This window comes from Alligator mississippiensis, chromosome 1 (assembly GCF_030867095.1).
Source record: "Alligator mississippiensis isolate rAllMis1 chromosome 1, rAllMis1, whole genome shotgun sequence".
Classification (NCBI taxonomy): Eukaryota; Metazoa; Chordata; order Crocodylia; family Alligatoridae; genus Alligator; species Alligator mississippiensis.
Window position 1 is genome coordinate 117,449,798 of NC_081824.1, and position 23,089 is coordinate 117,472,886.

The following is a 23,089-nucleotide window of genomic DNA, read 5'->3' on the forward strand; positions in this document are numbered from 1 at the left end:
AGTTTGGTTTGGCTATTTGATAGTCCTGACTGTCAAAAAAGCAATTTTTCATGAAGGGTTAGAAAAAACATTTTGTGTGTTTAAAGGAACCCTGATACATTTGTAATTAACTATATTTGAGCATAACTTATTTACTCAAGTAAAGACATATTTTGATGTGCTATATTTTTGCATATGTGTATTTTTAATCTACAAGTAAGACATATTTTGACAAATCTCTAACAGAAGAGATGACCCCTCCAAATTCATAAATAAAACAAAGAATTAGAGATAAAAATGACATATTAGGTCATTAAGTTCCTCTGTTTTCACAGAGATGATGAAGGAGCTCAGTTTCCTTAGTTTATTAAATTAAATGTATGCCTCACTGTCTTTTTTAAAACTTTGCCAAATTTACCCACCATTTTTTTTTAGCCAGCTCCTGAAGCCTTTACTTGTTAGCCTTCTGTCCTTGCTTAGGCAAACTTCTATTAAAGAAAACTACAGTTAATTTGATTAAAAAATAAAGTGAGGCTTTTAGCACTTGGCTTTATAAGGGATAGAAAAAGTTTTTTTTTGGAATGGAAAGTAATTTGGCTTATAGTTCCAGCACCTGAAATGCTGAACTTTTTACTTTTTTTGATTCATGATTCTCTCAGTAAAACTTCTAGGGAGATAATACTTTTACCACATAATCAGACACTCCAGATATACAATTATATTGTGTGTCTGAGAATTTTGGGGGGTTAATACCTAAAAAGATTCCTTCTTCCTCCTCCCCCCACCCTTATTTAGTTCAGCAAAGATGGCTTAAAAATCAGTTTCTTCATCTTGGTGTTTATATTACTTTTGTTTTGTCATACCTGCAGTTCTTAAACACCTCAACCAATCATGAAAACCTGGACCTGGACAATCCTACATTAACTTCCACTCCAGTTTGTGGTCATAAGCTGACTGTTACAGCACCACTTCACAGAGACCAGGCTTTTAAAACTCAGAAGGAAAATAATCTGTAAGTCCTTTTTTAATCTTGGCATTGAATTTTCAGAACACAGGGATTTTTTTTCAGGTTAGTCCACAGCCAGAATGAAATGCTGGATATTCTCATGTCTGTTGGTGTCCCATTTGCTAATGTATTCAGATTTTCTTTAGTTCAAAAAGTACTGATCTTTTTCAATGTCAGGTTTTTTAGTAGGGAACAATCATGTAGATACATCCACCAGTTTTTTAAATTTAGTATTGTTGCACATTAGACTATTAGAACAGGTGCTTCCTCCAGAAAAGTAAGATAGATGAATGTGAACTCAGAATATCATTGCAGTATAATATTTAATAAATGTCAGTCTTTTGACAGTATGCAAATTTTTCATGTTAAAAATGGTTTTCAAACACAATCAATGGAAAAGTTTTTTTCTCCGTCTTTTTACAGTTTCAGAACTCCAGCCATCAAAAGGTCAATACTGGAGAGCTCTCCAAGAACACCTACTCCATTCAAAAATGCACTTGCAGCTCAAGAAATGAAATATGGGCCTTTAAAGATGCTGGTAAGAAGGCAATGGAGATAAAAGTTGCTTTGGTATTAGTGCAAGGGGCTTGTCTAGGGCTTAACCTATACCTGTTTCTTCCTTAGCCTCAAACACCAACTCACCTTGTAGAAGACCTGCAAGATGTTATCAAACAGGAGTCTGATGAATCTGGAATTGTGTCTGGCCTACATGAAAATGGACCCCCTCTGCTTAAGAAGATAAAACAAGAGGTGAGATACAGAAGTTCTACAGGGGCAATCTAAGCCCGTGGTGTTTGCTGTCAAATTTATAGCATTTTCTTTCAGTCCATGAGCTACATATCTTTTTTTTTTCCACTTGAGTCCAGGTTTAGTAAAGAGCTCGCTGTTACTGTCCAGTTCCTTTCCCATTAAACTGATTTTTTCTAATATTTGTGAAAACATAGAAGAACCCAGTGGAAACCAAGCTAGATGGAATGGTTTGGATCTCCGGTGTTTTGAGAAGGTCTCATTACATGAATATATAATAAAGTCTTTAACACATATCCTTTTATACTTCCAGGTGGAGTCGCCAACAGATAAAACTGGAAGCTTCTTTTGCTTAAATCACTGGGAAGGGGAAAACCTGAATGCTCAGCTCTTCACACATACATCTGCCGTGGAGGATGTTCCGGTACATATAAGGGTTCAAACCGTAGAACCCTCTTCTTGTTTCATCCTTACATGTTCTCAAATACAAGAGAAAGAATGTTTGAACATTCTCAGAAGAGAGCATTTATTTCATTATGCATGTGGTATCCTGTGTTTATGTACTTTAGATTCAAGAAAAAGATACTGTAAGGGCAAAGACCCTTATTAGATTCCTAATTCATGCTCCTAACTTGATCTTTGTGACTCCTGCGGAAGGCAGAGAGAGTTGTAGGCATTTGGAACTATGTATTGTCTTTTCCATATATTTAGGAGAGATCTTCCCCTCTATATAAAAGTCTCCCAGATCAAGGTTGGAATTCTTAAAAGGAAGAGTCTCTACCTTGGGCCCAAACAAAGCCAAAACAAAACATTTGCTTAAGTTGTTTTCTGCGTGTGCCCCTTATTCTTCATTGTATAATAGTGATCTATATTAGAGGGACTGACCTTGCTTCCAGACTTCCTATGTTACAATCCCTTGTAGTACCCAGTGGGGTAGTTGGGTCGAGTCTCTCTTAAAAATACGTTCGTGCTATGAAAACTCCCTAAATATTCCCTTTCTTTTTTTGATACAGAATCTTCTTACTAGTTCCATTTTAAAGATGCCAGTGTCAGAAGAGGACAGCGGCCTTCACAGACCATTTGCAGTACCTAGAAATAGGCCATTGGGTAATCCATTGCAGGTAATTGCTCTTTGGGTTTAAATAGTTTTTATACACAGGCTGAACAGTTCCCTACAGAATAATGCAACAAAGGTTTCAAGTGCGTAGAAGTGATGTATTAAGTTTAATCAGATTAATCATCGTTGAGGAAATTTAAGACTTCATTGTACCTGCCCAATAAAAACTTGTGCATGGGTGGTGCTCCCACAGTGCAAAATAGCAGAGAGGCAGAGTCAAGCCAGTAATTTCCTTAGCTGAGAATAAGATAATACCACTTTGAAACCTTTTTACTCCAACACTTCTTTCCGGCATTGTATATCAGTCTCTCTTAACTGTATTAACTGTTTGCACATGTAAGTACAATTCAGTTTTTAGGCTGGATTTGTCAAGCACTTTTCTACTTATGTTTTTTTCTAAATTTTAGCAAACATATCTCTAGTATTTACAATCCAAAAGAAAGAAAACCCACAGAAGGGAGTACTGTGGTAATTAACCGGTCTACCCTTGGATTTGTATTAATAGCAATATGGATTATTTATTCAGCAAAATCTGCCCTGGATTTATCATCTGTAAACAGCCTTTAAAAAGCAGTACATTAAGATCTCAAAAACTGCCTCCATTTCTACATTTCAAATATTAGTAATATCTTGATTTCAGAAACAGAAATTTGTGGGAACTGGAATTTCTGTTTCACAAGAAATTCCACCATTTTAAACCTTTTCATTCTGAATTAAATTGAAAGCAAAGAATTTTTTAAAAGTTCTGAATCAAATATTTTACTTCAGCACAGCTTTGTGAGATCTATTTTTCATAATACAGAATAAATTTCAAAATGAAAACTTCTTTTATAACAGCAGAATTGGAATTTATGTTCAGAAAAAGTTGAAATGGAATATTCTGGCCTTATTAAAATGTTTTAAATTTTTTTTCTGCATAAAGTTTCAGTTTCAAAGAAACAGTATTTTTAATAGGAAAGCATTCAGTCAGAAAATTATCAGGGGACTCTAGTCAAATGCAGAGACGACCAGTTTGCATTCATAGAAGTTAAAATCTGTTACGTGTCACTAGAAAAATACATTGAATTTTAAGATTTTAGCTTTTCCAGAATGTCTTAGGCTCAGATCCCCAGAGGTATTTAGGCACCTAACTCTCATTGAAATCAGTGACAGTTACATTCCTAAATATTCTTGAGAATGTGTACCTAAGTCAGTTCTCACCATTTTCAGACTCAAGATACCCATTGGGAAAATGTCAGCTCTTTGTTTTCACTCAGTTTTTGACTACAGAAAGATAACAGAGTAATTCTTCTGTTGCAAAGAACTCAGAAAGGTCAACTTGTTTTTGACACTGTGGATTCCTGTTTGAAATCTCTGTGTTGAACTTGTGAATCGTGTTAGCACACGTACCAGTGCTAACTTTGTGTGGCACCCCACATTACCCCTGAAAGTATCTCAAGGCAACCCAGGGTGCCATGGCATCCTGATTGAGAATCATTGGCCTAAGTGTTTAGAAGCTTAAATCTGTGGGTTTTTGTTCTTTAGATAGTTTATAAGTCCTATCCCTAGTGAATTATAAAGCATTCCTGTCTGGTAAATGGGACTTCTTGATAGTTTAAAAACATATCTGCTTAACCTCTAACTATCTGTTTAACTTATAATTATATCAGTTAAATGGTTAACCAATAACATGTACCTGGTCCCTGCCAGGGGGGTGTAGAGTCCCAGGCTAGTGCCTGCCTTACTTCACCCCACCATGAGAGAGGGATCACAGCTGCCTGCCTAGAGCAGCTCAAGGAGTCAGAGGCTGCTCACAGACCCTGCTGCTGGGAGCTACTCCCTGGGGCCTGTGACAGGGGGGCGAGGAGGTGGCAGCAAGCCCCGCCAGACAACACAACCCATTTGAAGCCATGGGCAGCAGCAGCAGGTGAGGGGCTTTCCCAGCCTACTGCAGCCACCAGAGCACTAGGAGGGTGGGAGCAGGCCAGGTATGGGTACTAGTACCCCCTCACTACTCCACCACCTTCTCACTCTTCCCTTCTTCCCTCTTTCCTGCCCTGCTGCCTTCCTGTTCCTGCTTCCCTTCCCCACCAGACTGCGCCCAACAACTAATGGTATAAATATACTTATTGTTTAAACATTTAATCTTTCACATCCCTACTTCTTGATATTTAAACTATTTCCCATTTTCTCCAAATTATCTCTTTATAAACAAAGCCTTGAATTATTTATTTTTCTCTTTCTCTTATCCACTTCCCTGGGGTGGGATTTTCTCTGCATAAAATAAAGTTAATATGTTGGCATAGCTTGAGATCCAGTTCTGCAGCCCTCTTGACTTCCTTTGGAGTTGAGGGTATTCAACAGGTGGTCAGTGCTTCTCAGATTTTGGCCAAAGACAAGTTTTGCTTGACTTCATTGCTTTTTGTGTAGGTGGTACTGTGAAAGAAGAACATTAGTCAATAGAATGAAAAACAAAAATATGAGTAGTTGGCCTGCAGCATATTAGAACAGTTGTTCAGATGTTAAATTGCTTTAATCTCCAAACTTATGACCAGACAGTCCAGTCAGGCACTATGTAAATATTAATGAAGGGTGCTAAAAGCTGAAATGCTTACCTGTTGTTAACACATTTAGGTTTTCCCAGAGTTGAAGTGGTGATATTTGGTAGCACTGCAGCACCACAAATTGAGCAGTGGTTTGTCCAAATTAGTATTAATGAGGTGTAGGTAAAGAACAAGGAAACAATGTCATCCCATAATTCAGTTGATTTTAGTGGATTTACACTAAAATGAATACACAATACACCAAATTCAATACACACTTAAAATTTATTTTAAGGTTGTATTGAATTTGGCCCAATTTTGCTCCATTACTCTCTATACTATTTTTATTCCATCTGCTACAATAGGACATAGCTGTGCAATGAGAGTAGATTATGTCTCACAGGTGTAAAGCAGTGGAAAGTGTTTAGAATTTTTACTTTCTAAGTCTTTATGCACAAACATAAGCAACCAAATCCACTTATTTAAATAAGAACAGGATTTGGCCCATAGAGCCGATCTGGATGCAGTTTAATCCAGGTGTGTTTGTTTAGATGCTGTTAATATTTTGGGTCTGATCCAATGCTTCTTATTGAGGCAAAATTCCCACTGACTTCAGTCCAAGAAAGGATTACAGGGTGCTTTATCATCACCAGTCTTTAAAGCCATGTGGATGTGAATGTGGTGTGAGGGGAAAGGAGGCATAAGTTTTAAATCAGTTCACAGTAATTTTCTTTCACTAAAAATGCCATGGAAATAGAGTTTTAGTCCAGGAGTACATTTTTTTAAATCACATTTAAAAAAATGTTTTTCTCATTTATATTTATGCAAGCAAGAAGCAGCAAAGTTTACCAGCACACAACTTTTTTCTCAGCATTTTCATAATTCACATTATAGTTGCTTTAGAAAAAATAACATTTTGGTTAGCAATTATCCCATGAAATAGTCTAGTCACTTTCTGTACTGCTGAGTTAGTAAACTCTAAAGAAGAAAGCTACAGCTCTGTAAAGTAAGGAATATTAAGAGCAACTTCATAAGGTATTTTCTCCTGAGATAAAAAATGTTTTAGAACTAATTATAATTGCTGCTGCTTTGTAAATAATACTGACCATATTCTAAAGGGTGCAATTCAGCACTGGTGTGGAGGGACAGCATAACCCCCACCCCCATGACCACCACCACAAGCTAAGCTTCAGGTAAGGGCGAGGTGGGATTCTGCCAACTAAGCATCCACAGCATGCTGCAGAAACAGCCTGTGCCAAGTCAACAGAGTCTAGTGCAGAAGAATAGCTTGGGGAGAGACCAGAGAAGGGGCTCTCTGATCCACTTACCCCTCTGCCCTGCATAATCAGCGTTAAGGGTGCTGTGGACCTGGGTACTCTGGAGCATAGACTACGAGTAAGTGTTGACAATGCGGGGGCGAGTGTGGGGGAACAACTCTGCGCCGCTGCCACCGCCCCCACTGCTGTTGGACTATGGCTCTGGCTGGGCTGCAGCCCCACACCCTGCTGTCAGTGCAGAAATTGTGCTGCTGCTGCCCCTGCTGCTGCAGGGCCCTAGCTCTGGGCAGGCTGCAGCCCTGCACCCTACCATCAGCACAGAAAACTCAGGAGGCTTGTGCCTCCCTACCCACTGCCTATGCTCTGGAGACAGGAGCAGAAGGTACAGAAGGGGCTCTTGCCAACCCTGTGCCTCTGCCTTGGGGTACGTTGCACTCCTCTTTATGGAGCCCAAACACTTGCCAGAGTCTTTTCACTGTTGTCTTTTCAAATAGTGCTCCATTTCACTGCAAAGGGAGTGTTGCCTGGTGAAGAATGGCAGGGACAAGACTTCAGGGGCTAACACTTTGGGATGAATCTGGAAATCCGTACCCAGGCAAACTGATTTACCTTACTGGGAATTTGCCTGGCTAGAGCATAACTACCTGAAATAAAGGCCATGGAATTTGGCCTTTCATATGTAATGTTATGCTTTAAAAAAACCCAGTTATATTCATATATTATATCTTACTAGTCTTTTGAGTAAATGACAGAATACATGCATGGTTATACTGTATACAATACCAGGGAGAGCAAGTTAGCTAATTCATACATTGTTCTCCCAGTCCTGCCTACTCTCACACTAAGTTACGGCAGCCTTTTTTAAAAACACAACTTCTTTTTATATGTTCTATGTTTAGAAATAACAAAAGGAAACTACAAACTATACAACCTCTGCAAGTTAAAAAGCACATTCTTAAGCCTTTAGCTTCCATCACTTTCCTCTTTTTAACCACAGACTGACACCCTTCAGTTTGAATTTCCTGACTTTCAATGGCTTGTGTCACAATCTTAAAGTTCTTTAAAGAATGAGTTTAAGTTAAAAAACACATTTTTTTTGCTTTCATTCTGCTCACTTGTTAACCTTTCCTATGGGCCATTGGATTTTGCATCAACCTTAATTTTCTCCTTTTTCATTTTGAGACATTTATTTTGCAGTTAGAGAGCAAAATCTGCTCCTTTGAGGCAGCATGGACTGCCTGCAGCAGAGGTCTGCAAGGAGCCTGCTCCTTTTACTGGCTTTCCTCCATGGCTTCCTTGGGGAATAGGATCCTAGACCTTCCAAAGTGAAGGCAGGAAAGAAAATCCTTACTCCAGTGGGACTGAAAGATGTGTGGAGGTAGGGAGAAGTTGCCATGCTGCTTTTCTTCAGCTGTGTTACTGCCTCCCTTCATTTTATGGCTAATGCACAGGACCTGTGCTTTGCACATCCTAGAGAAGCAAAAATGTGGTCAAAAGTTGGGGAACAGTCAGTCTCTTGATTTGTCTCTCAGGGCAACAGAACACAATGCATCAGATATGACAATGTCCTGGGCAGCCGTGTTTGCTTTCATGCAGCATTTAGGGATAGACGTAAGAAGGGCATAGGCAGGTGACTGCCGGAGGGTTAGCAAACTGCAGCATTCTGCTCACATCCTGAACTGAAAGACTGTCAGCTACACGGATAAAAATATCTAAGTCTTTCCTCACGGACACACCCTGGCAAGTGCCAGTCATCCAATTGGTAGGAGTTGCAAGCATTCAGCACCCTTCAAGATTGGTTCATTTGTTCTTAACATTGGTTTTAAAATGAATGTTTCTGAGTAAGGGCTTCAGAATTGAGTCCTAGTGTAGTTTCTAGCACTGATATCATCAATATAATAATAAAAGTTTAGGAGCCTTGTCATTTTATTTTGTCTTAGTATGCAGGAGTGGGCTACGTTTTCCGAACACCTGGAAGAAAACCAGGTGGGGAAGAGAATTTCTCAGTGTCCTGGTAAGAGCCAGTAGAATAAAGAGGCTTAGTGTTATTTTATTATTGCTGCATAGGCAAATAAACACATTATTATGGTTGTTCCATAAGCAAATGAAATAGAATTGGTTTACAGTAACTTGACTTCTGCATTAATCTTTATTACCTTGCAGCTGATAAGTAGCTGGTGAAAGTGCTGGCCTTGGTTCGAAGGCCTTATGAAATAGGAAACCATAAACTTACAAGTGATACATATTGGAAAATATTCTGTTGGGGTATTCATTGTGGTGTTAAAATTTAGAAGAAGAACTCTGCATTTCTGCTTTTACCCACATTTTCCTGCCATGTAGTGTACCTCAGCTATATAGGATCAGTTTAGGTTAACATAAGTAACTCTTTTAAGTGAGAATGAAGGTAAAATGTATTGCCTTTAGGGTACAAAAACTGAGGTCAAATTCTGTTTAAATTGTACCCACCCAAGGATACAATGACATCATCATTTCTACCAGCTTGACTGAGATCAGAATCTGGCCTGGGGAGGTTTAAATCTATTTTCTAATACAGCCCTTTTCACAAGGATTTTAACTACATTTCCATTATTGTGCTAGGTCTGTGTCACATAACTGCAGAGATATTTGTTAGTACCTGTTCCAAGTAGGCATACTATAGTAATGCTGAGATGTATTAAAAGAAGACATATAGCACATTATAAAGCAGTTGTGTGAAAAAGCACCTTTCCCCAGCATTCTCTTGCCCTACTCTTCTTCTTCTGTCTAGAGGGTCCAAGTTTTTTGTTTCAAAGTGCTTTAACTGGATATCCCAGTTAAAGCTTTAGCAGTTTATTTACAGTTCACTTTTGCCTGGGGCAGTTGAAAGCACGTTACAGGATAAGTGAGATAATTTTGTTGCCAGAAGGATGTGCTAGTAGGATTATTGATGTGAAAAAAATTAACCAAGGAGAGTGACATAGCTGGAATTGCAACATGATTTTGTAATTGTACGGGAATTCAGCATAGCAGACGTATGTTGTTTTTTTCCATGATTCTTATTTAGAGAAAGCAAATCTGCCTGCAAAAGACCAGAAATGCACCTACAGACAAATAGTTAATAGGAGACTGACAAAATTCTCTTTCACCTGCACAGTCAAGGCCTGGTGAACTTAGGGAAAACATGCCCATCAGCATCAGTAGGGGTTTGGATCAGACCCTGTGAACTTTTGATTATGGACCAGATTCTTTATCCTTTGTGCAGCAAAATTCCCATTGATGTCAACAGGAGTTTTGTCTGTGCAAAGACTTGCAGGATCAGACCTTTTAAAATGCAGTCTGAAACAAGGAAGATAACAAGGGTTTTCTAGAAAAGTATATTTAGTGTTGAGCATAAACTGCTTTTCTGTATACATCAAACTTGCTGTTCAACCCCTTCCCCCTCCACCTTTTCTTCTTATGAAATATATTCTAGGCTCTCCCTTCTACAGCAGAGTTATCTTATTTTATTATTTTTTATAACTAAGGCTCATCAGCCCTTGCTGCTCTGCTGGCATGCAAAGACCCATTGTGCTTCTCAGCCTCCAAGTTGCTTTTCCCTTTTTTTACTAAGTGTCTTCTTGGACAGACATGTGCATTCAGATCCAGAAACATGCTATGCCTGGGATGTGAGACCCAGTGATCTGTGCCAAGAATGGAAGGAAGGTTTCTCAAATTCAGATGACCCTCACATGTGCCTCCAGAATTGAGCAGCAAGGCTCGCAGAGCACAGGCATTTGTGGTTTGTTAGGGGCTTTTTGCTTAGAGGGAGGATTTCAAAAGGGAAATAGTTGAAAATCTTAAAAATCCTTTATTAAGGCAAGGTCAGTGTATCATAGCACAGATATTGCACTATGATATTTCATTAGCACTCTTGCAATGATCTGGGTCAAATTCTGTGGTCCTGAGTCAGGCAAAACAGTCACCAACTTCAGCAGGACTGGAGTATTAGGCTTTCTCTAGAGTCTAATTGGGGGAGGAGGGATATTTAGGGGTCAAAAAACCTGCGGAAAAAAATCCCAGAGGAGCACATGCACAGGCAGCATGCTCTTGCAGCACAGAGAACACTCAATTGTGTGGTATGTACTGCTGTAGATGTGTTTGCGGCGCCACATACCATATGACTGCGCTCATCTGGAGGTGACCCTGGAGTCCAAATATTCCATTATGTATAAAGAGCAGACCTTAGATAAGTCACTTTAACTTAAAGCATATTGCAGATCTACTAAATTCCTCTGTAGTCCCCTTTGCCTGGTCCACTCTCCCTCCTGATGATAGCATGGGAGAGAGTTAGCCTCCTAAAGAGAGCAGTGACTGTTACTACTTTATTGGATATGTTCCACTTGTCGCTAGTTTAAATGAAGCCCCCTCTGATGAAAGTGTTATTTTATTTCTTTAAGTGCAATAACTGTACATAGCAGTCTGCTGAGATGCATAGATGGCACGATACTTTTTAAAGCATATGTCTGTTAATACAAAGATAATATAAATACTAACACTTTAAGAATAATTTATGAAATTGGGACGCTCCCTGCATGATTTTTGTTCCATTAAAAAATATTAGCAGCTTGTGACAGATGGAATCTTGCTCCCATATGTTTTAATCTATTTAAAAAAAACCAAAAACTGAACCCACTTTTCCAGCCTGGTACATTGAAGCTTTCAGAGAGTCATAAAGAAAATGGACACACATTTTTAACCCTTAGAATAACAGACTTTGGCAATGACCAGACTGAGTACAATTCAACTGTTTCTAAGTTCCCCAGGCCAGATTTGACCCTGTAGTAAAATCAGTGGGGTTATCCCAGAGTTTAATAGAGCTCTCTGAGAGTACATTTTAAAAGAAAGGGGGTAATAAAAGTTCAACTGAAACTCGGTAGAACTTAGGCTCCTAAGTGACTTAGTTACTTTTGAAAATTTTACCCTGGAAGCTGTTTACCCAAAACATAAAAGGAAGTTGCAGCATTTTGTGGCATGTCGCATGCATGTCTGTGAAGTAAAAAGTATGTCACACCTGGCTTTTGGCTGTGATATGGAACCTAGGCTGAGCCATACCACAAGGTACATGACAAGTCTTAGTTTAGTGGAGCTAGTAAAAAAGGTGTATAGCTTGTTTCTTTGCTTCACAGATGCTGCCTGCCCCAAGTAACTGCAGTAACTAATGATTCTTGACCCAACCTTGTGCTCCTACTGGACACAGATCTCCTGTTGGAAGCCAATGGGAGTTTTATGTGCAGAAAAAACTGCACCATCAAGTTCAGCACATGGAGCTGGCAACAAATAATGGACTAGGAAGAAGCAAAAGTCTTAAAAAACAACTAAGATGCCTGACCTCACCCTGATCTATATTTGTATGCTGTCCCTTTGCCCTGTCAAGTGCATTTTTGTCTCTTCTAGAGTGTAAGCCCTTTATCATAGAGAATGTGTCTGTCTCTGTGTCTGGACAGTGCCCACTACTACAGGGCTCTGGCTAGAACATGCTTGTGGAATATTCTCTTTACATCAATCTTGCAAGTTTTCTACTCCGTCCCTGGCCTTTGACAACATAAACGTTTATCAGATAACACTTGTTCCCAGTCAGGATGTTATTCTTTATAAATTAAGATTAGAGAATAGTTACAGTGCCTATTAAATGTTTGGCAACCAGAAAAAAAACCATAAATGTTGCATGCTCTGACCAAGAGCCCAAGAGATAGAGCTGACAATGACCAAGTAACTGAGCAGTGCAGAAGTTGAACTGCACCAGGGGATCCATGTTTCAAGCAAGAGAGGGTTCAGATCGGTTTCTACAGACTTAGCTATGCAGCTAAATCTATAGGCATGAGGATATCAGCCACTCCTGTCAACCACAGTAGTCCCTCTCTCAGCAAAGTTTGGATTCAAGAAATGTACATGCTTTTGGAACACAGGGGACTTTGCAATGCCTGACATTGCCCAGCTGTACCGTTGTGGATTTACATAGTAAATGAATGTGTTTTATGTGCATCAATTCCAAGAAATTTCAAACTTTTTTTCCATTTTATGGGAATGAGAAACATTTTGTATGTGTAATGAGTTAACACAGTGCATAGACCTCAGGATAGATATGCTTATTTTTGTGCAACATTGTACCAAGTAATGTCTCTAACCTCTGTCAAGTCAGGCAAGAAACAATGCCTTAAATGATGATTAGTATGTGGCTACTGCTAAGAGACTGTTCCTTTTCCTACCCACACACTTTTGTTGGCACACAGAGATATACAACTGGGTATGTGCTAATTGGTGTAGGCAGGCAAAAATGCTGGAGAATGCTAAGCTATCCGTTAGCTGCAGTCAGGCTATCAAGAGCTTGGGAATGCAGAGGCACAGAGAACCCATGCTTATAGAATAAGATTTCAGCAGGATTTTTTTTTTGTGGGGGTGGGGGTTAGTATTATACATTTAGCTACAATCTTTTAACCAGTCTGAGCATATGGGCCAAAAGGAAAAATATCTTTTCTTTGTCCTTTTCCAGGAAGGCAAGAGAAGGGTACTCTGTGAATATGGTCTTGTCAAGGAGGATAGCCTTGCCCCTGAAGTGCTGGACTGGGTCCAAAATTTGAGTTCCATTCCTGGCTCTGCTTGCATGACTTTCAGCAAGCCATTGAATTTCTCACTCCCTCAGCTCCCCATCTGTAAAATAGGTATAATGTTCCATTTTCTCCCTTCTCTGTTTTGATTTAAGTTCTTTGACACAGGAACTGTTTCCTAGCAGGTGTTTGGACAACACCTAGTGCAATGAGGCCAGCTCTGTGATGGGGCCTACCATGGCACAGATAAATAAATAATGTTTTATCAGACTCTAACCTGTCTCCTTGTTTTCTAATTTAGCATCTGAGCAGTAGCTGGGAATCGGCCTCCTGTGGGAAGATAGAGGATCAGATGACCCTTACTGATCAGGCACGCAAATACATGAATGCATTCACAACCCGGACTCTGGTGATGTAAAAAGGGTCCACAAGACAAGCATTATGGTTTTCAAAACACTTCAAGTTGACTTGGAATTTACCGTTCCTCTGCATGAAAACTTTTCATGAATGGGAGAAGAGCATATTTTTGTTGTGGTACAACAGTTGGGAGCAGCACAAAGTGCATTTAGTCACTGAGCATATTCTTGTTGGATTTCACCCAACTTAAAAGGATTTTTTTTAAATAGATGACACTTGCCTAAATTATTAGGTATTGAATTTAATCAATTAATTATTAATTATCTTAAATGCAGACTTATGCTAGAAAATAATTTTTGTACTTTTTGAGATCAAGCCGACCTGATACACCAGTATTGTTATTTCAGTGATAAAATATGTGGGGTTTTTATAAAGAGCAGGTACTCAGTTTTATTTTAAATCACTGAATGAAATGCATTGGTATGAAATACTGCAGTGAAAAGCATTACTACAAACGCTAGCATGTTCAAAGGTGGAAACCGATCGAGATTTTGAATGCTCAAATACATACCATTTTGAAGTACTCTGATTTTTTCATGGTCCTTAGACCCTATATGCATTGTGTGTTTCTGTTTTATTTTGGGGAGGGGCAGGATTTTTTATTAGCTTGCTTTAAAAATTATTACTGTATGAAACATAGATTTATGAGAACAAATTATATTTTTATTCAGTAATTTAATTTTGTAAATGCCAAATGAATACTGTGTTTTGCTGCTATGGACCTTAGCATGTAGTCGTGCTGCTAGTGTAAAAGGGGCAGTAGAGCTTTATATGAGAGGAAACAAACTTTGATGTTAGCTAATTGACTATGCACTAGCATTTCAGACTTTTTAATGTTATAATTTACATTTTTTCCTTTTTATAAGCAATACTTTGAACACTGTTCCTGGGAGAGTTTTATTTTTTATCTGGTTGCGTTTTATTTCTCATTGGTTTGTAATGGCATGCATTGCACCTTCATATGTTTGGGAGAACACTGTCTTGTTCATGTCGTCTTTTTTGTTCCATGTTTTGCTAATTGTTCCCTAACTTGGGTTTTTTGTACTGAATCGAGGATATTAGAAATGATGGCTCTATGTACTGCCATATCAAACTTTTATGGCAAGAACACTGTTTTGTTTTGTTTTAAATACATTTTGACTTGGCTGCCTTAATACCATTTGGTGCAGCTTCATCTGCACTTAATTTTTGATACAACCATGTACTGCCTTGTAGATAAATAAAGTGTGTTCTTTTTTACTTAAATGTGGTCAGTCTTCTGAACTTGCTCTTGTTTTATGTTGTAGCAATCGTATTTTAAACAATTACCAGGATAGTGGCATTTTTTCCATTGACGCCAGGGGGCAAACAGACGTCACACTTGTGCTTCCATAAAAATGTTTAGGGTGGCACAAAACCTGAGTGAATAGACACCCCTGCTCCTTTTTGCACCCAAAATGGCGATGCAGTGATTTGTAGTAATAGTTTGTACTGCCTTTTCACAGTGGATATCTGCTTGTTTAGCACATGTGAGTGAGAGCAGCTCAGGGCTGACTGTACTCTCCAGCAGGGGCTCTTAGGGCCAAGTCCTGTGGACTAGCAGCCCCAGGTGCCTGGCCTCAAGTGGGGAGTGTCCTAGGACACCCCATGCACTCCCCACTCCACACTTGCAGATACGTCTCAAGAATTCCCCAGGGCACGTGTTTCACACTAGGCACACATCCATAAGTGCAGAGTGAGGAACATACGGGTTACCCGGGACATCCCTGGGTAGGGGCCGGGCACCTGGGACTGTTCCCCTGAAGCCCTGGGCGCACCAGGGGCCCAATCCTGCAGGACAAAATCTGCCAATCAACACCTCAGCACAACTGATCCCACCACAAACATGACATCTATTTGTAGCCATGATGATAAAATCAGGATTTTGTTATTGTAATACTATATTCTATGATCATGGATTGGTTTTGACTTAAAAGACTTCTGCTTGTAAGTACTCCGAGCTCTCAACTCTTACAGCTATAATCAGAGTTCAGGTTACCCAGCAGACTGCTGCAAATATTAACTATTACAGATTCAGGCCTTAAATCCATGGGCATATCAATAACTGAGGGGCTGGTTGCAGCTTCCAGGAAAAGGTGTTGTTTTTCTGAGATATTGCCTTCACATACCCCTTATTTTCATCCTTCTATCAGACTACCACATCAGGAGCTCTTGTAAGTCATCATCTTTTGGTACATACAACATAGCGGGACAGTCACATGTACTGTTGACACTTGTCTCAGCAGTTAGAGATCCAAATCTGACTTAAAACTCCCCATGATTTCACAGCACAATGAATATGTGTTCAGACCTGCAGGTCCTAATCCAGAAAAACTGCTGAGGACTCTCAGCCTCCATGTATTTAGCTGGGAGCTGACAGCGTGAAATTTTATAAACATCACTAGTCATTATTTAAAAATATTGTGTGTGAGTTGCCTTATTTTAACTGTTTCAGAACACCAGGGGCTACAATATGAGTAAATTTAGTTTTTTCAGAGTTACACAATTGTACATGACAACTGAATTTAGCCTACCGTGAGAGAGAATTCAGTGTAACTAGAGGCTCAATCCAAGTAGGTGTATAAGGACCAGGGGTGAGATCCAGCGAGTCCTTTTCATCCTCTTGATAGAAGGCTGCGGTGGTATAAAGCATCCCTAGGCTCTCCTTGTTCATCTGGACAAGGATTTTCCTGGTGCAGGCACTCTGGTGAACAGGCATGACCAGGGATCCGGGTTTTCTGTTTCCAATGGAAAAATGGAGTAAAACACGGATTTCCCTCTTTACCGGAGGAAAATGCAGATTTCTCATTTTAGCGGAGAAACCCACAGAGTTTGCAGTTGTGCAGCAAGCTCTCTGTAGGCTGGCAGCATTGCAGCCTGCAAGGGGCTGAAGGGAGTGGGAGGAGGGCAGTCAGGCAGGGGGAGCCATGTATATGCACATGACCGCCAGGCAACCTGGAGAGCAGCTCCCGCATGTAAGTTGTGAGGCGGAGGCAGGGATGGGGTTGAGGCCCCCATAGGAAGGAAGGGAGGGAGTTGGGCAGGGCTGGGGCTGGGACTGCTGCCCAACTGGGTGGTGCATGCAGCTTGGGGCCTGGGACCTAAACGCACAGCCACAGGGCCCCAGCGGGGTGTGGGAGGGGCTGTGGGCAGCTTGTCCAGGGGGTGGGGGAAAAGGGAGATTCCCTGCTGCTGTGTGCCCTCCCAGGTGGCAGGGGGGGAACCCATGCCCCCCAGATCTGGGGGCAGGTGTGGGCTGCCCACTGGGCTTGGGCTCCCACCCTGCTGCCCTCCCCCAGGATCTCTGCAGCCCAGTGGGTGCAACCAGGTGCGGTAGGGCAGAGCGGGGCCACGCAGGAAAGCTGCTTCCCATTGCAAGCTTTGAGCTGCCCTGGCAACGTGTCCCCTAATTGCAGGGCTGCAGTGAGGGGCACAACCTGATGCAACTGCCCCCGTTGCTGCCACGCATGCAGGGGATGTGTCGCCAGGGCAGCAGAGTGGGAGCCTGAGCCCACAACACGAACCTGCCCCCACCCTGCACACAGATCTGGGGTGCACGGGTCCCCTCATGGGTTGGAAACAGCCCGACAGAGGTGCCAGAGAGGGCTGCAGATAATAGGACTACACATGAAGGTCTCAAGTCCATGGACCAGCCTAGACTTTTCCCCACAGAAAGCCCCCTGGGCTCTGCTTCTCAGGGGTGCAACCAAGCATCTCGCCCCAGTTTGTGCTCTGCATCTCCACAGGCGCAACAGGGAGAGGAAAGGAGAGATGTGGTTTTACACCCTGGTTGTGTCCTTCGATGCTTTTGTTTTCTGGTGCAACCAGGAGCTGCCCCAGGAGGTACAGGCATTTGAACAGTCTTCCACGGGTGCTTATGGGCTGCAGTGCAGGATGGCTATACTGCCTGCTTATCTAGGGCAATAATTCTCAACCTTTTTTGTACCAGGACCCATTTGTAAATATCAATGGCCAGTCTCAACTCAGTGCCCCTTGCTCCTGCTACCCCCCATTCAATTTGGGGTGGGGGGGGCAGAGGGGCCCCAAACAGCCCCTTGCAGGCTGGAACTCTGCCAGCCTGCAAGAGAAAAGCTAGTTTCCCATGTTAAAGAAGAATCGATTTTTAAAGTTTGTTAATGCATTTTTAAAGTTTGCAACCCTTTTATATATTCTTATGACCCACTTTTGGGTCATGACCCACAGGTTGAGAAAAGCTGGTCTAGGACGTACCCTTCAGGTCCTTGTGAAGGGGCAGTTTAGGGCTACTTATATGAGCCCAACACCTCTCATCTGCAGAAGGGAATTTTTTGGCCTCTTGCAGCTTATTTTCTGCCATGAGAATCAAAACCTTAAATAGCTGGAAGGTGCTTATTGCAGCAAAACCTGGGTGCTGTCTAAGGATTACTGCAAACAGGAAGTTTGTGGGAACACTTATGTGAGTAAAGGTTGCAGGTCTGGGTCATTAAAAATTCTTATGCAAGATGTTAGAGGCCTGCAGGATTTCATCGTATGCAACTTGGAAAAAGGGAAAGTGCTTTGTTTGTGGCAGGCCATGGCTTAAGCAATGTGTTATAGCTAAAAAAAAAAAAAAAAAAGCAGCAGCAGCAGCAAGCTTACAAGAGCTCTCTCGCTTGTGTGAAGCATGCTCTTCAGTGCTCCAGCACAGACTGCCAGCAAAGCATTGCTGGTTTTAAAAAGAGCATTATGTAACTGGCTGGAAAGGACTCAGGTGCCCACGGGGAATCTGGAGGTTTGCGCTGAGCATTGTCAGCAGTAGAACCGGCTTCTTTATGCAAACTCTTAAATGCTCTAACATCACATGCAAAAAACATTTAAATAAGTTTCTTATTTATGGTGCCACTTACAACTAATATGCAGGAAAATTCTTTTTTTTCTTCCTCCGTTTCACTCTTTCTTTTGAAAATGCAAAGCACCCAGTAGATTAAGCCTGATTTGCATAGAATTGAGCAGATATGTGGATCTAAGAGGCTTTGTTCAAATGCTGTGGTCCGTATATTTGAGTATTTATTTTTCCTTCCAATTTTTGCCGTACAGGCTTTGCAAAATAAGAGATCCTGCTCATCTTCCTCACACAACCAGCTCAGCTAGGCCAAGTTCCAGTCAAGGTGGGGGAGATAGACACCTTTGCAGAGGGCCAGCATAAGTCTCAGGGCTTTGTTAGGTCTCATCCAAGCCCTATCATTAGAGTGTCAGAGGTCTTGGCAATACATCATTGGGTTTGCACTAGTCCTGAACACAAATGTGAACCGACCCAGGTTTAAATCTGAAGTAATTCCACCCAACGTCAGTGGTGTCAGTGAAAAGAGCTTTTGGCTCACTGAGGTTCAGCCCAGTTATTCTGCATTTTAATCTGAGAGCAGAGTTTGCCCTCAATGTCTATTCTGTTTTTTTTCCCTCCATCACAATTGCATGTTAATATTGTCTCCAGCAGGACATCTTTTAAATTCTGTGAAGAATTTGAACTGTTCTCTCAGCACGTGCCACTCATTTTTTTTTTTTAAAGGGATAAAGGAACAGTGAAACAATGAAAGCGAACAGAGCAAGTCATTTCCCATACAGTACGATACAGTTCGCTAACTTTCCTCAGCAGCTTGTTCCAGATTAACGCATGTCCTGTACAAGAGGTCTTTAAGGTTCAAAGCCTGGACAAACCCCGACTATGTGAAGCCTCTGCAGCGAGTAAACTGGGGATGAACTCGGAAGCTACCAGCAGGAATCACGACAGCTTGAGCTCTGTGGACAGGGCAGAGGTGGCACAGAGCACATGACAACCACCCAACAAGATGTGCTCCACAATGCTGGAGGAAAGATATAATCTCTCTATATTCTTTTATCTTAAATTTCTCTCATTCGTTTGTATGAGAAACCTGGCCACTTTTAGGCATTGCCCAGGGAAGCAAGTGGCTGCCACACTTACGCAAGGAGTGTTTCACAAGGTTGCGAAGGCAGCATTTCCACCTGTTACGACTCTGTCCTTCCTACTTCTGCCAAGCTAAATTCTGTTTCTAAACTGTTCCCCATATAGGGAGGGCATTAGGAAAGAGGAGAGGATTTAGTTCATAGGATGCACCAGCCTGCTTCCAATAAAAAGCAGGGGAGGGAGGTAACAATGGGAAATAAATCACCATTAATTATGAGATAAAGAGAGTTTGTATCATAATTTTTAAATGCTATTTTGCATCCTGCTAGGCTCCCTTTTGATGCCTGTGGATAGACCAAACATTGTTCAAAATCAACGCAAGTAGGAGGTAGAAGTTTGGGGGAGCAGCCAAAGAGAGGCACTCTGGCCAAGTCTTTCAGTCACTAGGACTAATGTCTTAATTCCAGTTGAATTGGTCATTCCTAACTCATTGCAGTTGTTTTGTTTTCCTCTTTCCTTTGAACTCGACTTGGGCGTCACAGTAGTTTTCACTGTAGCCTTGGTGCCAGCATGAGCTCATCTATGGCATTTCCTCTGGTTGACTGGCTGGGCCTTGAGTATAAAACAGTGACGATGCATCATTCAGGACCAAATTCCATCCCTAAGTGAAGCGTGCACAAGAACAGGATGGGTGATGCAGTTCAGTGTTAACAGTTTATTTTATACCTTTTATCCCTTTATAAATTGGCTCTGATCAGATTATATTCTTTACCAAACTATTCATTATTCAGGACAGCTCTACAGGTTTTTCGAATTAAATCCTGGAGTCTAAGAGCTTTTGGTGAATTCTTCGTAGCAAGTATCTGAATACAGGATCCTTAGATCATGTGGTGCTGCTGCTTTTTCTCTTTGGATGATGCACGCACATATGCAAACATGCATGAGCACATGTGCATGCACACACACACACACATCTGGAAGAGTTTTCTAAACTCATGAGAATGGCTTAGCAACGTAAGTCAGAGGTTTGCAACACCTCTCTCTTCTACTACACCAGGTTCAGACCTTAAAAGTTTTGGCTCCACCTTCCCAGATGGATATAATATCTACAATACTAGTTGGCAGATTTGGGAGGAACCTGTGTGAAGTCTTTCAAATGTCATCTTCACAACTAGCCTCCTGTCTGCATTACATGAACATTAAAGTTTTTATAGCTTTCTCCATGTCTAGGAGTTGGATCTTATATCATCGAGCCAACGATTTGCCCTCCCTACTGTGTGTATGGTTCAGTCTCTGTAAAATTGGTGAAGTGCTTTGGGATCCATACCAACAATAAAGAGGGGGGAAAGGAAGTGCCTCTTTTGCAATTTTAACCATAGCCTCTGAATACTGTACCATGGCCACAAATGAATACGGTTAGAATATGATCAAACAGAGTTTTCCCACTGTCTTAATAAATCTGTTGGTATTGAACAGTGACACAAACTGGTATAACTGACAGGGGAGCAACCAACCAACAAAGAATGGTTGAGTCTCCCTGACCTAGGGTATGGTGTAACCTAAGTACGGTGTAAAATAGGCTAAACTGATCTCTTCAGAGGAGTTTCAGCACTGCTATAGTCAGCTTTATTGCATGAGAAGATAGTTAAAAGCCAAACAGATGCAATAATGTTATCTCAGTCAAAGAAAGGCTTAGCCTTGGTTTGCTTCAGCCATGCCCAAGGTGAAGATCTAAAATATATTTCCTTTCAGCCAAGTAATAAAGAAGAGCAAGATTTTCTTCCTTCATTCTTCTTTATGCTCCAGCTGCCTTCCTTCTCCTGGACTCCTGTTCCTGTGATAGTCCTCTGATGGGGCCCAACTCAAAGCTCATTGGAGTCAATGAAAAACCACATTGAAATCAATGGGCTTTGAGTCAAATTAACACTGTGAATTGGAGAATGTTAATTCATTCCCCACAGCTGGTCCAGCCCCATTATCCAGAAAACCATTTAACTCAAAAAAGGCATCTCTCTCCCTCTCCTTCTCCCTGGCCCCCTCCCTCTCTGCTTCACCCCCATATTTCTAAAGCTTCTGTTACCTTGATGCCCAAAGGCTTCCCTGCAAAGTTAATTCAAGATGTACTTTGAGCGTTGTCCCAGTAATGCAGAAAAGCCCTTCAGTGTGAGATGGAGGGGTTGTCTTCAATAGGTGTAAACTCAACTTGGCAGTTGCTAATACAGCCATTCTGCCATGGGACACAAGCTAGCATCACTTGAGCACTCCCACTTTTCCTGTTCCTTTCCGCAGGGCCCTCCTCACTCCTGTGTGCCAGGAAGGACGCACAGGTTTTCCCACAATTCACTGAGGAAGAATGCATGGGGTGGTTCTGCACACTGCGGCACAAAGGACCATGGGATTTGTCTGCAAAAGTCTTCATGTGACACGTAGGTGAATACAGCACTGCTGTTTGAGCAGAAGCTTGAGTTGTATTTCACAGTGTGGCTGCTGTCACTTGGGCTGGCTAAATTGGGAGGAGTAAGTTGAGTGCTGACATGTCAGACAGGGTGTGCAGGGAAAGCGTACCTCCAGCTCACTCTAACCAAATGGATTTGATTAGCCCTTTCTTTCCCAGCCTCTGATAGGCCTCTATGTACTCTGTCACAACTCCTCTTGTAACTCACTTTGTGACAAACTCCCACAGAGCTGATGATTATATGCCCTATATATCTCAGCGCTCAGAACACCTCTTTCTAGGTTAGCTTTTCACAGCGTGCGTTGTACCAAAGTGGCATCATCTTAACATTCAGATCTTAAGACCAGTGTGATGAGAAAGGAATGAGACTGACACACCTGCCTTATGCTTTTGCCACAGGCATCATAAAACAGCATACCCACATAAAATAACATGCCAGAGTCCCCCTCTCCATTGTTAAGCTGTCACTTCTGAGGTTTGGTATGCTGTCTGTCTATCTGTCATCCAAAAAATACCTACTACCTTCCACTTTGGCATCAGATCAATGGAACAACCAGCTTTTTGATACGACAACTTGAATGACTGGAATATTAATTTAAAGTGATACCTTGGTTTGCCTCCCTAACTGTCAGGATGATAGAAGCTCCTTTGGCTTCCTCTTTAATATCCAGAACTGTTCAAAAGATTTCCAGTTCCTGAAATCAACTTTGTTTAAACTGTTATATTTTCACATGAAAAGGATTTAAACATTGGTCTGTCTTCACTCTTCAAAGGTTGAGATAGCTCTTGTGTTTTTTAATGGTGTCAGAGTTTCACGATGCTAGAAGTGCCATCTTATTGTACTGGGGTTATTTCCTTAGGACCCAAATCCCTGGGGAAATAGAAACGTTTGGGAGGAAAGAGAAGTTGATTTCAACATATTCCAACTTAGGCTAAATATAGTGTTCTCCAACAAGCAGCAATGACCTGCATTTATGGCCCAATCATCAAAATGCATCTGTGATCATCTGGCCATGTACTGAGGAGGGTGGGTGATTACTTATCAAAGAAGCTTCTCCATGGCACAATGGCCTCCAGTAAATGAACCCAAGGTAGATCTTGCAAGTG

The 23,089-nt window shown here is 41.3% G+C and overlaps 1 protein-coding gene across 8 annotated transcripts in view; it reads left to right on the forward strand.

Annotated features, from left to right (window-relative positions):
* Positions 1–14,873, forward strand: part of MYB (MYB proto-oncogene, transcription factor) — a 29,557-nt gene extending 14,684 nt beyond the window's left edge. For 4 of the 8 annotated variants that reach the window (XM_059713299.1, XM_059713324.1, XM_059713306.1 and 1 more), the window contains 6 exons: positions 849–991; positions 1,409–1,523; positions 1,610–1,735; positions 2,046–2,156; positions 2,746–2,853; positions 13,157–13,506. In XM_059713299.1, the coding sequence (XP_059569282.1) occupies positions 849–991; positions 1,409–1,523; positions 1,610–1,735; positions 2,046–2,156; positions 2,746–2,853; positions 13,157–13,360 (807 nt within the window). In that variant the 3' untranslated portion in view covers positions 13,361–13,506. The other 4 variants (XM_019479647.2, XM_019479651.2, XM_019479652.2 and 1 more) reach the window with 2 other exon arrangements.
* Positions 14,874–23,089: the final 8,216 nt, after the last annotated feature.